Raw genomic sequence first — 14,536 nt, forward strand, 5'->3', positions numbered from 1 at the left:
TGAAGCTAATGCCATCTGTAAATAACCCCATTTTTTTCCAAAAGGAAACAAAGCTAAGCAATGCGCTCTGCAGTCAAGTTCCAACAACAGCATTCCTCTCTAACAGCAAAAGGAAAACTAAGCTAACCCTCTACAACCGCTAATGATCTAGATTATCTGAATATAATGCTGGCCATAATATTAACTACCACCAAGAGAATTGTTTGCTTAAATACTGCACAGCTCGGGAAGATCCACAAACATGCAAAATCCTACGAGTTCCAGAGAGATGGACCGGTGCCTCAAGGAGAAAACACCTTCTATTCAGACAGCAAAGGCCCCCCTTTCAGATTTTAAGCTCCTTTTCGACGCTTTTTCCCAGTACTCGACTTGCCTCCCTGCGATTTCAAAGACTCTGACAGCGCCTTTGAAGACTCCAACAGCCTTGCTTTCTTACTTAGAGGGACTTCAGGTGTCTCCTCTGAATCTTCATCCTCACTTTCATCCTCTTTTGGCTTGGCCGAACCCAGTTTGAGCTTTCCGAAACTACTGGTATTAGCCTTGCCAAGGCTTCTCGGACCTTTCCCCTTGGAAGTACTCTTATCGGCTCGCATGGACTTGTCACTTTTCTGGATTTCTCGGTCAGACTTAGTCGAAACACTTCTTGCACTGGCATCATTGGCTTTCGATTTGCCGGTTTTGAGAGTCATGAGTTCAGTATCCTTGGATTTCCCAGACGTTTTCAAAGTTGCCTTACCAGAACTTTTAGGGGTTCGGTCTTTCTCAACATTGCCATCTGTTTTCCTGCCATCCCTAGACTTGTGACCAGATGTTGTAGCAGCAGAAGCTTTGGACTTGCCAGAAGAAGCACCTCCACTCCTAGCAATTAAAAGTCAAACAGTCATGTAACGAACCAAGGACAATAATAGTCTATCTAAAATTTAACTTACTTCTTGGGCGACATATCGATCTTCACTTTCTTTGCTGAAGCCAGCCCAGGCTTCACTTTCGCCTTTTTCTTAAGAGGCCTGAATGAAGCAACCAGATGATATCAGTACAACACTATCTACTATTATAGAATGTACAAAGGAGAATGGAATCAAGTGAAGAATAAAAACACGGTACAATGTGTATGAGATACAGCAATCACACATCAGGGGAAGCAAATATAGAGATCTAAGTGCCACAACCTATCCATGCTGAAAAGATATCTTAATAAAGTCCTTCAGAAGAGCATTAAAACAGACAATGGCATCCATCTCCAAAAACAAGAGACAACTCCCTAAAATCTTCACTTAAAAAAGGAATGCCCCAAAAGCTTTAAAGGGAGAATAATATATTCATGAACTACAAGAAAATCTGCCCCGAATTCAGACTAGAAAGTCGGATGTTCCGTGTATCCTACAGATGTATCGATTTCAAAAATATTGAAGCAGCCTTCCCAAAATAAACTCTAAATTAAGAATTTTCCACCAAATAAAAATTTCCATGATGTCAAATGTATCATTTCCTCAAACAAGAAGTCGGGAAAAAATAAAGAGACATACATTTCTGGCGAAGCATCCGAACTATCACGATCAGCAGCTTGGCCCTGTGGAGAGAAACCATCACTCAGTTATCCATAAGAAATAACAACATTGAGGTTACAAGGTTAATGTTATTGAATCCAGTAGCACCCACCTTATCTCCAGAATCGCCTTCAACTAACTTCCATTTCTCTGCCTCAAGATTTAATATCTCAACATCACCGTCCTCATAAAGAACCTGTAAAAGCATGCAGGTGTAATTTTCTGGACATAATGCCCCAACTTCTAATACTAGAGGAAAAGAGCATGTAATAACCATAACTGCCATCTCACCTTATGCTTCTTTTGCACATTATCAAAAGCCTCAATGACACCTTCATAGTACCTGAAAGGTTATGAAATAGTCAGAAGCAAAACTGAGACCACAAGAACCGGCTTTCGGTTTGGTTAGATGTAGAGCCAGCACTTAAAATATTTGACTTAGCAAAATAGAACAGGCACACAGGGAAAGACTACAGAAAATCTATACGTACTGTTTATCAAGAGGCCACCAAACTTTAATCTTCGAACCCACCAGATCCTCTCCATTAGTCTTAGCTTCAGAATCCTGGGACACCAATGACCAACCAATCAGTAATCATGTCACTAAGAACCCTGGATTTTCATCCTATGGAATAGTCTTTCTATTTTCTTTTTAGTGCCGGGAGTGGTGTAGAGCTGGGGGAGGAATGAGTAATACGCACTTCTACTATCCACTTTAAGTACAACACAAGCTTGCAGAGATGGTGGGAGAAAGGACAAAGATCAGAACCATCAAATAGATGGTTCTTATCGCTTAAGATTCTAACTTCCTCCTTAAGTTCTTCTCTAATCAAGCCCTTCAATTCTAAGACTTGCAAATGCAAAACAAGAAAAGGTTGAAAATGTAAAATAGATAGTTGGACAGAGTGCATATCATACCTCCTCTTTGCCTGAACTACGCTTCCTCTTGAAATTGTCCTTAGAGGTCTCACCCAGGTACTTCTCATCTTTAACTGGTCTTTTCACCACCTTAGGGGAGGAAGGAGTTCCCTGATAGGCAAAAATATTCATCACTAAACAAGTGAAGGAATATTTATATTATAGACAAATTTCAATGTGGAAGTACCTTTTTATCATATTTCCCAGCAGATTTCTTGACATTCTTCTCAGAAGCCAATCTACTTTTGGCGAGCTTCCTTCTGTCCTCTGGCTTCTTTCTAGAGGTACCTTCCCCACCGCTGGTGCTTGCATTCACTTTCTTCTCTGACTGCTTCAACATTTTTACATCCGATCCACTGGTCGCATCATCTTCTTTGGATGTTTCCTTGGATGTTTCCTCTATTGTTATGGTTCTCTCCTTGCTGGACATATCATCAGCGCTATCATCCACTCCTTTCGTATCTGTTTCTACTAGAAGACCAGCTGTTTCTGCAGATTCCTTTTTGGAAATGTCAACAGAGGATGGTTTCACCTCTTCAGCCGAATCCTCTTTATCCTTCGGTGATCCAGCCTCCTGGGGCTGACTGTCATCAGGTATCTCCTTAGTTAAGGTAGGCAAAGCAGAGACATTGGATTCATCATCTTTGGGCACATCATCTTTGGATTCATCATCTTTGGGCACATCATCTTTGGATTCATCATCAGCCACTTTATCCGTAGATGGCTCAGAGGCACCCTCCTTTTCACTTTGTGATGGCAATTTTGCCTCACATTTCAGGTCTTCGAGTGGCAGACTTGGAGCATCATTGCCAGGTTCTTTCTCAGCGTCTTTGACATTTTCAGCATCCTTATCATCAACCCGAGAAATGTTGGAGGACTTCACAGATTTAGATGAAATATTGGTTCTCCTACCTCTTCTCTTGGTAGCTTGTTCTGGCTTGGATTCTTCTTTCTGTGCCTTCTCATTGTCCAATTTATCAAGGTCACCATTGCTAGATGCATCAGCAGTTTTGGATGCACTCTCCTTACCGTCTTCTTCCTTCTTCAATGACACGGGATCCACCATAGAATCATCTTTGCCCAGCTGGGTAGATCCGTTGTTCACAACTGTCTTTGAAGATTCGCCGGGTGCAGGAACATCTTGAGTTGAAGGCTCTTCAGCTAACCTCTCTTTTTCCATCTAAACAAGCATAAATCGGACGTTAAAAGAATTTATGCGAATAATGTCACCAAGCCAGAACAGAAAGAAAGAAAACAAAGAGATGCAACTAAATATAGATATCGGAATATCTTGTTGAAGATGGAGAGTAGATCATCTCGTGGGTTCATGAAAATCAAAATGGAGAACCATTTAAATTCTCATTTAACGTGAAAATGAAAACTGAGAACATCTTACAAACCAAACACAGCCAAAATTAAAGGTGGAACTTATATTCACTTACATCCTGGATATCAGTTTGCTCAACTCCACCATTTGTGTCTTGACATATGGAAGCAATTACTTTACTATAATCATCTAAAACAACACCAGACGATTTCAATGCTTGGGCCAGGTAAGGTCTCAGTTTCACGGCACACTTCTCAAGCACTTTCTCCCCGAGCTTCTTTGCAATAGGAAGCACATCCTGAAAAATAGTGTGATTTATAATGTTATGGAGAATCATCAATAAAGCAAGAGATCTAGCTGGCTTGAAAAGACGTTTACCTCATTGTCCTTTTTTACACTGGCCAAGACCGGGGAGAGAAGCTCTGGTGAAATATCTTCACTTTCTTCTATAACCAGTGTCATAATTGTCTCCATTGATGCAAAGACATTTTCTGGATGGTACTCCCTGAACGTTGTTCGTTGAACATTAGTTAAACACATAAGTATAGATGCTGTTATATTAGGTGAAATTAAAACCACCAAAGGAACGCCAATAATTTTATAATCTGCAAGATACAAACCAAAAAGGCTAATTCTGGAATCCCCATCGGGATATAGGGACACCCAATGCACTCAATTAATTCAATAACAAATAGATCCAAAACTTCCTCCAAGCACACAAATGGCATCCGACACAGATACTGAACAATAAATATGCCAAACAGACATCATAGAACGGAAAGTGAGACAACTGAAAACCAAAGGACTGAAACGAGAAGAAAAGACAAAAAGCCGATAAGACACATCAAGTTGTCAATACACACAACTGCAATCAAACTTTTGTGGTACCTTCACAACCAAAATGAACTAACTTTAATTGCTAAAGGACACAAACTCCTAAGCAAATATGATTCAAAGTCGGCACAAGTAAGAATTCATTATGCGAGATTATACAGATGCCACCTTGGAAAATGATCATTCAAATCCATAAAAGAAAAAGGAAGACAGTGGAGGACCAGCTATGCCCAACTATCCATGAAGCCTGGATCAGGCATTGACGTACCTTATTTCCTTTAAGAAATGCTCGAACATTTCAAGTATCAGAGTATCGCACTCGAGGTCCAGCATTACAACGCAGGACCTGACCTTTGCGACAGTTTCCAAAATTGAGGCCCTTTTCACATATGATCGGCTCGACTTATCAGATAGATTTTGAAAGGATGACACGATCAACTGAAAAACTTCCTGTTGCCAGATTCAAATTAAAACAGCTTAAAGGTTAGGTCACCAAACATTTGGCCACAATGATCCAGGAACATCATTAATATAAGATCGGTCATTACCTTCATTTGGTCATCATCATAAGGAGCCTCCGGTGCACTAATCCTTGTTATCTCGCTAATGCATGAGGCAACAGCAACTTTAACATCAACATCTGAGTGCCTGAAAAGTCTATTAGCCACTAATGCCTTTTGCGACGGAGAAAGCGCCTTTTGCATTGATTTGCTTGGGGATTGTTCTACTCTTGAGAGACAAGTTTCAACTCGCTTCATTTGCCAGGCAAAAGCAAAATAAAGGTGAATTAGTAGTTAATAGTACCATCCACTCTAATAGTCATGCGCAATATGAACAACATGAAAATATGTAAAGCACCATCTACCGTATAAACTCTTTTCTATCCTTCGTAGAAGCACGCAGAAAGTTCAAAAACAAAGGACATGGACGCAAACATAAGGGCAACGCTAAATAGAGAATATAAGTTTCCTAAGACAACAATCAAACACTCGATCACCTTATTGGAGGATGTACGAATAGGAAAGAAATAACTTCACGGCCAAGCAAAAACAGAATGAGAAGATCGGTTAGAATTTCCAAGAAACATGCAAATAGCCAATCATAAATTCAAAGTTGCCGAAATACCAAAGCAATGCGGAAAAAATCAGCAATCAATTGACGCAAAGATACGCAAAATACCAATTCTTACGTGTTTGTGGTTACCAAAATCAACATGCAAATTTCCGAATAAGGAAAAGATCAAACAACTGGGTAAGCTGTCCGTACTTTGGACCGTAGTCAAGCGTACATTTACTGAATCGACATATTCCTTAAAATTCTTCCTTAAAAACTCGTCATAAATACTCAAGTCGAAGGAAAATATCAACTGGCAGCAATAAATTCAAGTGAGTTCAAAAGGGCACCTATTCAACGTATTACGGAAAGCTCAAATTGAAATCACAAAAGATACTAACGTCATAACGGCCTCCTACCTAAAAAAACAAGGATTACTCTATTCAACCTTCTCTCTTAATGAAATAAATTGAAATATAACGGGAAACAATCAATTGACAGAAACAAATCCACAATAGACACCTCTCCAACGGCCTTAACGGTCATAGTGGCCACGCGACAACAACGCAAGGATTAGCAATTTCGACCTTATCCTAATGTAAATATCGATACAAAAGGAAATAATCAACTGACAGCGATAAATACAAGTAGAATTCACAACAGACACCTCTTCAACGATATCAACGGTCATAACGGCTACCCTACCAAAAGAACGAGGGGTTACTCAATTCTACCTTCTCTTACTGTAACGACACATCCATGCAACTACGAACACGTATTGCCTCTCAATTCAACCTTCTCTTACCATAACAAAACATCCGTGCAACTACCAACATGTATTGCCTCTCGATTCAACCTTCACTTACTGCAACAACACATCCATGCAACTACGAACACGTGTCGCCCCTAACAAACAGCAATTATCGACAGATCCATCTCAGCAACACCATGCAGCTCTCGCAAAAAAGCAACCAGATTGCGCAACGAGCGAGAACCCACATTCACCCAAGGTTCCAAGAAGCAAGAAAGATATTTTCACACACGAACGGCAGGAACATGATCGATAACCCACAATCCCCATACAATTGAAGTCCTCCCCCCCCACCCCCCCGCCGCGCAATCACCGCCCCCCGAACGGCTCCGAATCAACGCACTCTCGACCCAATGCACGCCGACCGCACCATGCACGACCGGGAAAAAAACCTAACCGAGCCAAACGAAGACGAACCGTATCCCCCAGGGAAAAGCCCTAGCACCGCCCACAGCAGCCGCCACGCCGCCCGCAGATCAAACCACGCGCGACATTCGCCGCGGAACCAACCAATTACCCGTTCCACCGAACAACAAAACGAGAAAGAAGGGGGGAGCGGGACAACAATCAGAACGGGGGACGAAAAGGGAAGGAGAGCTTACGTCGAGAAGGGGGAGGAGCTCGTCGACGGGGGCCTGCGGCTCCAGCAGCAGCTTCCTCCCGGCCTCCGCGAGCTGCTCCTCCAGCTCCTTATCGGACGACGACGACGACATGACGACACCCCGTGCCCTCCCTCCCACACGCGAACTCCGACACCCGCTCCCTTCCCGAAGGGCCGATCTTCACATCGACCTCGCGAGCCGCCGCCGCCGCCGCCGCCCGCACCCGCCGCCGGAACCCTAGAGAACACGCGCGCGCACAGCAGAGGGCAAGCGAATCGGAAATCGAGTGAAGACGACGACGACGAAGACGAAGGAGCAAGAACCAGATTTTCGCACCACGAGCAGGGGGTAGAGAGAGAGAGAGAGAGCTGTCGAGTTGCAGGGGGGAGTTTTAGGGTTTTTTCTTTTTCGATTTTTTTTTTCTCCTCCTCTCTTTTTCGGCGAGCGAAATTCAGCAGGATTCTTTTCTTTTTTTTTTGCCCTTGTTTTTTTTTTTTGGGGGGGAGGGATTTTTTTAATGTGAGTGTTTGGAGGCACTGTTTGGGTGGGCTTTTATAGGTGAATCCACCGAGGCCAGGCGACGGATTCCGCCGGGCTCTATGAACTGGAGTTGAATCGGGGGGCTCGCGTCCGCCGTTGGATCGACCCGGGTGGGGGGGTTCCTGGCCGTCGGATCGATGCCCAGCTGTTTTTCCCTGCCCCGGATTTTGCCCTTTCTATATTGCCCCGGGGGGGTTCTTCCATTTCATGGGTTGGAATTTAATGCGGGTTTCCCCTTTCGAAAAAGAGCAGGTGGGGGATTTTGGTTGCTGAATTCGTCGGACATGCCCATTTTTGCACAGAGTGAACCGTTCGCCGGATCGAGTTGAAAGGAGCTGTTACCATATTCGGGGGATTGGGTAGTTCTAATGTGGTGCGGTGACTGTTCGAATATTGAAAGTCCGGCTGTTAAGTTAAGAAAATTATAATTTTTAACGGTGATCGCGGGACGCTTATTTACTTGTCGGCGTACGGAACGTATGTCTTCCCCAAAGGAAATGTTGTGCGTTAATTCATGATTTACTGGACATGGGTAAGTTCCTCCGGAAAATGATTGGTTAACGGTTTTTACCGTTAAATTCGGTTGTTTCAAAGTAAATAAGTTTAAAACGGAACTTATCTGAAAAAAAAAATGGGACCATAAAAAAATAGCATTGAATTACATGAGAAAATATAACGGCTTGTTCAAAAAAAATTGTGTGAAATATCCATTGAACGGATACATCGCATTGCATGTATATATGAATATAAATGAAAAACAAAGACGTGAACTTGCACGGGCATTTTAAATTTCAATTAATCTATATTTGCGAATTATCAAGCAAATGACAATTACTAATATTTTGTGGTTTATACTTGGAGTAGAAATGTTGTATTCTTTCTTCTTCTTTTTTTCATAGTACATTGTTAATTCAATAATCTTCTTACAATTGATTGTTCAATAGTACAATACACATAGAAATATTCGTCTTCAACTTTGATTGTCAATATTCTTCAAATTCTTCATCACGTAGATTATATGGATTTGTCATTAGAAATTGGGTAAGAATGATTACTTCCTTCTTAGAAACCCAATTTCCAAATTCATAAACATATATACCATTTTTCGCAAAAGCCAATTATTTATTGAGTTACTTGAAAATTTCACTAAGATGGGTATGCTGGAGTTGAATTGAAGAACTTTACAATAATTGTTAAAAAAATTGGAAATACGGTTGTCTTTATTTCTATGCATAGAAATATCGATGGACTTTTCAAAAGAAGGGTTTTCATTTTTGGGTTGCTAGATTTTCATTTAAAGGATTTAATTTAATAAATTCTCTTTACGAATTTTTTTTTGGATTTTGGTTACTTAATTTGTGAATATGTCCCTTTAGGCAAAAGTGGACTATTTGTCAAATCAATTGAAAGCGTTACCATTAAGATTGAATAGTTTTGATGTGGTGGTATGTGGTGTAATGATTGTTCAAATATTGAAAGTCCGTCTACTCTATGTAGTTTGAGTAACTTAAAAAAAATTAAAATTTAATGGTGATCGTGGTACCCTTATTTGTCGGCGTACGGATGTTTTTCTTCCCAAAGGAAACATTATATGTTAATTCATAACTTACTACACATGGATAGTTTCTCCAAAAAAATGATAAGTTAACAATTTTACCGTTACTGACCCAAAAAAAAAATAGCTTTACCGTTAAAATCATTTATTTCGAAGTGAATAAGTTTAAAACGGAACTTATCTTAAAGAAATAAGACAATAAAAAAATAATATTGAATTACTTAAGAAAATATTGTAATATGTCCGAAAATATTATGTAAAATATTTATTGATCGGATAGATTGCATTGCATATGTACGTAGATATAAATGAAAAAAATAAGAGGTGAACTTACACGAACATTTCAAATTTAAATTAAGCTATATTTGTGAATTATCAAGCAAATGCGATTTATATTTTGAGTAGAAATACTTTATTCTTTCTTATTTTCATAGTAATTGTTAATTTTTAGACAAGAGAAAAAAATTCTTTATATAAATGCTTGTTCAATACTACAATAGAAATAGAAATATTTTCCTCAACTTTGATTGTCAATATTCTTCTAATCCTTTATCATGTACATTATATGGGTTTGTCATTGAAAAATAGGGATTTCGGTTGCTTAATTCGCAAAATATGCCCGTTTATGCAAAAGTGGACTTCGTCGAATCAACTCAAAAGGGTTCTTACCATAATCGGGAAATTGAGTTGGTTTTGATGTTGACGATGTGTGGTGTGATGACTATTTGAATATCGAAAGTCCGCCTGTTTTACACCATTCGAGTAACTTAAAAGAATTAAAAATTTTAATGATGAGCACGGGACACTTATTTATGTGTTGGCATATGGACGTATGTCTTCCCGAAGGAAACATCGTGTGTTAATTTATAACTTACTACACATCGATAGTTCCTCCGACTAATGATTAGTTAACGGTTTTTACCGTTAAATTTTTAGATATTTCAAAGTGAGTAAGTTTAAAACGGAACTCATCTAAAAAATAATGAGACAATAAAAAAAAATAACATTGAATTACTTAAGAAAATATTCTGGTGTGTCCAAAAAAGTTGTGTGAAGTATCTCTTGAACGAATAGATTGCATTGCATATGTATATGAATATAAATGAAAAACAAAGACGTGAACTTGCACGGGCATTTTGAATTTCAATTAATCTACATTTGCGAATTATCAAGCAAATGATAACTACTAATATTCTATGGTTTATACTTGGAGTAGAAATACTCTATCCTTTCTATTTTTTCATAGTACATTGGTAATTTCCAAACAAGAGAAAAAAAAATCTTCTTACAATTGATTGTTCAATAGTTCATTAGACATAGAAATATTCGTCCTAAACTTTGATTATCAATATTCTTCAAATTCTTCATCGCGTAGATTATATGGATTTGCCATTAGAAATTGAATAAGAATCATTACTTCTTTCTTAGAAACACAATTTCCAAATTCATGAACATATATACCATTTTCCGCAAAAGCCAATTATTTATTGAGTTACTTGAAAATGTGACTAAAATCGTATGCTTGAGTTGAATTGAAGAACTTTGCAATAATTGTTGAAGAATTGGAAATACAACTGTCTTTATTTCTATGCATAGAAATATGGATAGACTTTTCAAAAGGTGGGTTTTTATTTTTGGGTTGCCATATTTTCATTTAAGGGATTTAAATTAATAAAGTCTCTTTATGAAAAAAAAATTGGATTTTGGTTACTTAATTTGTGAATATGTCCCTTTTGGCAAAAAAGTGGACTATTCGTCAAATCAATTGAAAGCGTTACCATAATCGTAAGATTGAGTAGTTGTGATATAGTGGTGTGATGACTGTTCAAATATCGAAAATTCGCCTGTTCTACGTAATTTGAGTTTTTAAAAAAAATAAAAATTTAACGGTGATCGTAGTATGCTTATTTGTCGGCGCACAGACGTTTTTTTCCTAAAAGAAATGTTATATGTTAATTCATAACTTACTACAGTCCTAAACAAAAAACCATTAAAATCAGTTATTTTGAAGTGAATAAGTTTAAAACGGAACTTATTTTAAAATTAATGAGACAATAAATAATAATATTGAATTAATTAAGAAAATATATTTTCCAAAAATATTGTGTAAAATATTTATTGAACGGATAGATGGCATTGCATATGTACATAAATATAAATGAAAAATATAAGAGGTGAACTTACACGGGCATTTCAAATTTCAATTAATCTACATTCGTTAATTATCAAACAAATAACAATTACTAATTCTGTGGTTTATACTTTGAGTAGAAATACCTTATTCTTTTTCTTTTTTTTCATAGTAGTTGTTAATTTCTAGACAAGATAAAAAATATTCTTTATATAAATGCTCGTTCAATAGTATAATAGAAATAGAAATATTTGTCCTCAACTTTTGTTGTCAATATTCTTCTAATCCTTTATCGTGTACATTATATGGGTTTGTCATTGAAAAATAGATTTTGGTTGCTGGATTCACATAATATGCCCGTTTATGCAAAGAGTGGACCGTTCGTCGAATCGACTCAAAAGGGTTCTTACTAGGGGTGTCAATCAAACTCGCGCCGGCCCGGCTCGACCCGCGCCGGCCCGGTCCAACCCTAAAATTTGGGGTATTTTGGGGTCGGGCCTTAATTTTATTCAAATATGGCCCTAAAATTTGGGGTTTCATTAGGGTTGGGGGGTCGGCCCATTGACACTCTGGGCCGACCCATCTCCCTCTCTCAGTCTCTCTTCCCTTCTCTCTCCCCTCTCTGGCGCTACGCCGCCGCTCCTCCCCCCTCGCCGTCCCCTGCCGCCGGTCCCCCGGCAAGCCCCTCCGCCTCTCCACCGCCGCCACCCGCGCCGCCATCTCCGTGGGCGACAGGCTCCCCGACGCCACCCTCACCTACTTCGACCCCGCCGGCGAGCCCGGACCACCACCGTCTCTCCGCCTCACCGCCGGAAGAAGTCGATCCTCTTCGCCGTCCCGGGCCTTCACCCCGACCGCTCGCGTGAAGCACTGCCGGGGTTCGTGCGTGCGCCCGGGAGCCGAAGGCCAAGGGCGTGGGCAACATCGCCTGCATCTCCGTGAACGATGCTTTCGTGATGCGGGCGTGGAAGGAGAACCTGGGCATCGGCGACGATGTCATGCTGCTGTCGGACGGGAACGGGGACTTCACGAGGGCAATCGGGTGCGAGCTCGACCTGAACGACCAGCTGGTGGGGCTCGGGGTGCGGTCGCGGCGGTACGCGCTGCTCGCAAAGGACGGCTTCGTGAAGGTGCTCAACCTGGAGGAAGGCGGGGCCTTCACCTTCAGTGGTGCCAAGGATATGCTCAAAGTCCTGTAGATGCTTTCAAGTTTCCATTTTTTTTCTTTTCTTTTTGGGGCTTTGAACTTGGCTGTCGTTGGCTGGTGTTGAGGGGTGAGGTTCTTGTTAGGTTTTGAGCTTGATGAAGTTTTCGTTCCTGACTTGTGCCTAATAAATTGAGATGGAGTTGGAACTGCGGTTTGATGCAGACACAATGAACAGGGATTTTGCTTCTGGGATTCCAAGATGTTGCCTTTCTTTTGTATTGATTTCGTGAGGATGATGATGAGGATGATGATGTTGTTCCTGTCACGCCCCGCACTGCTCGGCGCGCCACATCCCTCGCAAAGGTCGATTCGTGTGCGACGTCCCAGGACGCGTCGCCGACCCAACACCCAACACAGAGATTTAAAGCACATGCGGAAGTAATTAAAACCACCCGTACATTAAAATACACCTAACCAAGGATAGCCATACAACAACCAGCACGGATAAATATACACTTGTTTTGACATTGGGAAACATATATAATATTCATATACAGCCCACACTCAAAAATCAAAAGCGGGTACGTGGCTCGGCGATCAAACACTATATCTAGCCGGGGCTCCTCCCAAAACGTTTCAATACGCCTGCCATCCTCAAGGCTGGGGGTCTGAAAAATTGGGTTTCAACAACAGTGAGAATAAATCTCAGCGAGTAATTCCCTAAACCTAAATTAGGCTAAAGTGCACCTCCTGACGAGTACTAAATCAACACCCCAAGCAAATCATAATTGACTTAGGCCCTCGGGCCCAAATCCAACACTCACCTTGCCCCGGGTTAGGCACTTACAGTTCAAGCATAAAACATAGGACCCGGTCGCAAAGACATGTACACATCATTTGGTCACAACGCATGTCATGCTTATGCTCGTGCTCATACGCGTGCTCACGCCTCATCAATGCATTTTCGCACGCTTGCACTCTAGCATACTTGCCATTTATCAATTTCTCCTCCGACCCGCGTTAAACGCATCAGGTCCGACCCGCGTAAAACGCATCAGGTCTATCACTATCCAACACTTCCTCGGCCCGCGTAAACGCATCGTGCCCAAGTCTCTAGCCCGCGTAAACGCATCGGGCGCAACACCGATCTCCATATACGGACCGAACCGCGTAAACGCATCGGGTTGGCCGTCTTCGGCAATCCGGGCATCGTCCCGCGTTAAACGCCTCAGGACGGGTTCACTACCCCGCGTAAAACGCATCAGGGTTTATTGTGATCACACATTCACAAGCACCAATTTTCATCTGAACCCCGCGTTAAACGCATCAGGGCATTTTAGGTGATCACAATGCACATGTCACTCGAGCACACTTGTAAATGCACATGACGTGCCAATGCTCGTGATGCAAACTCATGGCCATAAACTTCACACTCGGGCATTCACTTGCACCGCACCACTTACTCAAATCATGATGCAATCATGCGCATTTGCACCACGCATATTCAATTTCATAAATCAACATGCCCAATCAGACAATCAATTCAAATCAGTCATGGCATCAACTTGACACACAATCCATGCACAATCCACACAACCGGGATAACAAGAACCCTCGCATTCGAGGCCCGCCAAGCTATTCCATTCTTAGTCCCGCTAAACAAGCAACATGGCATCCTAAAATCAATCACAACAAGGCTCATTTAGCTAGTCAATTGATCAATGCGATCATTCCCGGTAATTGCACAATTAAACTTCAAATTGATCACGCCTCGCCTAAATCAAATCCTGTCGTGGCCAGCCACTATACCGCAATGTCTAGGCCAATAAATATCTTCAAAATGCCCCATTAAACTCCCCAAACCATCATTCTAATCAGCCACCACAAAGATCAAATGAGGCGCGCACTAAAATCCATATTTAAAGCCCGAACTTACTCCAAACTTGGACCACTCCGAACCAATCTGTCCAGCCATCTCACGGCACCTCGCGGGTCACTAAATCTCAACTAAATTGTCGCACTAAGCCCGTAAAATAGCCACCAAGACAGCCACCATTCGGTCTCCCAATTT

At 41.1% G+C, this 14,536-nt stretch overlaps 1 protein-coding gene and 1 pseudogene across 1 annotated transcript; one reads left to right on the forward strand and one right to left on the reverse strand.

Moving 5' to 3' along the window:
- Positions 1–7,465, reverse strand: LOC115684370 (sister chromatid cohesion protein PDS5 homolog C-like). Its single transcript, XM_056318917.1, has 13 exons — positions 7,093–7,465; positions 5,175–5,378; positions 4,895–5,076; positions 4,171–4,297; positions 3,908–4,090; positions 2,653–3,645; positions 2,466–2,576; positions 2,039–2,112; positions 1,839–1,890; positions 1,660–1,743; positions 1,527–1,570; positions 930–1,007; positions 1–858 (listed from the first exon to the last, which is right to left on the reverse strand). Exons 1-13 carry the CDS (start codon positions 7,201–7,203, stop codon positions 333–335), a joined length of 2,769 nt encoding a protein of 922 aa, XP_056174892.1. The 5' UTR covers positions 7,204–7,465; the 3' UTR covers positions 1–332.
- Positions 7,466–11,892: 4,427 nt separating this feature from the next.
- On the forward strand, positions 11,893–12,715 carry LOC115684388 (peroxiredoxin-2E-2, chloroplastic-like; annotated as a pseudogene).
- Positions 12,716–14,536: the final 1,821 nt, after the last annotated feature.

This window comes from Syzygium oleosum, unplaced genomic scaffold (assembly GCF_021117445.2).
Source record: "Syzygium oleosum isolate NSW1041296 unplaced genomic scaffold, Sole_v2.1 Sole_v2.16, whole genome shotgun sequence".
NCBI lineage: Eukaryota > Viridiplantae > Streptophyta > Magnoliopsida > Myrtales > Myrtaceae > Syzygium > Syzygium oleosum.